This window comes from Penaeus monodon, chromosome 30, assembly GCF_015228065.2.
Source record: "Penaeus monodon isolate SGIC_2016 chromosome 30, NSTDA_Pmon_1, whole genome shotgun sequence".
In the NCBI taxonomy this organism is placed as follows: Eukaryota; Metazoa; Arthropoda; class Malacostraca; order Decapoda; family Penaeidae; genus Penaeus; species Penaeus monodon.
This window is the reverse complement of record NC_051415.1, coordinates 37107251-37108697: the sequence shown is the minus strand read 5'-3', so window position 1 is coordinate 37108697 and position 1447 is coordinate 37107251. Positions and strand designations below refer to the sequence as shown.

At 38.3% G+C, this 1447-nt stretch overlaps 1 protein-coding gene across 1 annotated transcript in view; it reads left to right on the top strand.

The window, feature by feature from the left end:
* Positions 1-873, top strand: part of LOC119592443 — a 12016-nt gene extending 11143 nt beyond the window's left edge. The window contains exons 3-4 of the mRNA XM_037941264.1: positions 441-542; positions 658-873. Coding sequence (XP_037797192.1) covers positions 441-542; positions 658-852 — 297 coding nt within the window. The 3' untranslated portion in view covers positions 853-873. The remainder of the gene's footprint in view (positions 1-440; positions 543-657) is intronic.
* Positions 874-1447: the final 574 nt, after the last annotated feature.

Sequence of the window (1447 nt, the reverse complement as noted above, 5' to 3'; positions counted from 1 at the left end):
CATAGATATTTTAGATTGAGCAGCACACTGTTGCTAATCCTCATTGAGCCACAGTTAGAAGACAGCAGGGGAAAGTTGCACCATGTTTATGGTAGGGTCATCATCATCTTTTAATAAAGATTTGATTAACACACAATTTTTTTTTTTTTTTAGAGAGGGTGTGCGATAATTGACTCTAGCAGTCTCTGTACCCCTAGCTTGAGGGGATGCTCCCCTCACACCATCAATCTAAAACAGTGTTTGAGAATTCACACTTTTTCTGCACAATTTGACATATATCAAGCCCATACTATGTTGGCATGTGATGTACTGGTTTGGTTATGGCTGGGGATGTTGAGAAGGGACACCCAGCACAATTAAAAAGATACATTTAATGCTGATATTCTTTAAGTTTTTATATATGAGTTTGTAATATTTGAAAGATTGTATTACTTTTCCAGAAATCAATGGACCTTTTAGTCAGTCGTTGGAAGTACCGGAATTTTGTCATATCTGTAGTCATTGTAATAACAGTGGCTTTTTCTCTCATTGGAACTTTGCAGGTAAGCCCATTATGACATATTTGTATTGAACTTGCCAACAGATCATAATGATACTGGAATACATTTGTTACATTAAATATAAAGGACAAATAATATTTCACATTTTTATTTACAGCTCTTGAGTTTGGGATTATCTCCTATAATTCATGATGGACGATTGAATTTGGAGGCATCAAATCACTGGCAGGAATTAGTAGTTGGAGGTGAAGGTACCCCAGATGCGAGTAAGACCAGATATGACTGCCACTACTTCAATTGTTTTAATGTTTATAGATGTGGACGGGGAGGATACCAACGTATATCTGTGTGAGTATCAAAGAAACTAAAACTATTGTGTTTGAAATATTAAATTGAAATACTGAAGACTTGAACAGAGGCATGTCAGTACATATGTACACTCACTCACATCTGTAATGTCCCACACCCATTCATCTATGTATACACACACCCACACACTTATCTTCATTAGCCATTCATGCCACTCTAGGCAGGTGACCTCCACAAATGTTTCCAGTCTCTCTAACCCTTTGTCATCCATGTTATGCCTAGAGCAGCTACTGTGTTGATGATGAATCACATAGTACCAGGGTTGCATCAGCTGATATTAGTACCCTCTGTAGAAGCTCCATGAAAGTAGTTGACATCTTGGGCAGAAGAGTTGTGATTTCAGGTATCATACACAAATAAGAACACAAGGGCAACACAAGAGGAGAAATGGTGGTGATAATCCACTGACACTAGGTGTCTGTGAGCCTGGCTGGGCTTTTTCAAGGTTTGCTGTTGGCTTGCTGCTGCACTGAATGCCTCTGCTCACTGCTTACCTACTCACATAGCCCTCTACTTTTATCTATTCCTTCATTTATTTTTTAAAACTAGGTGTTGTGTACTTATTAGACTAAAGCCTG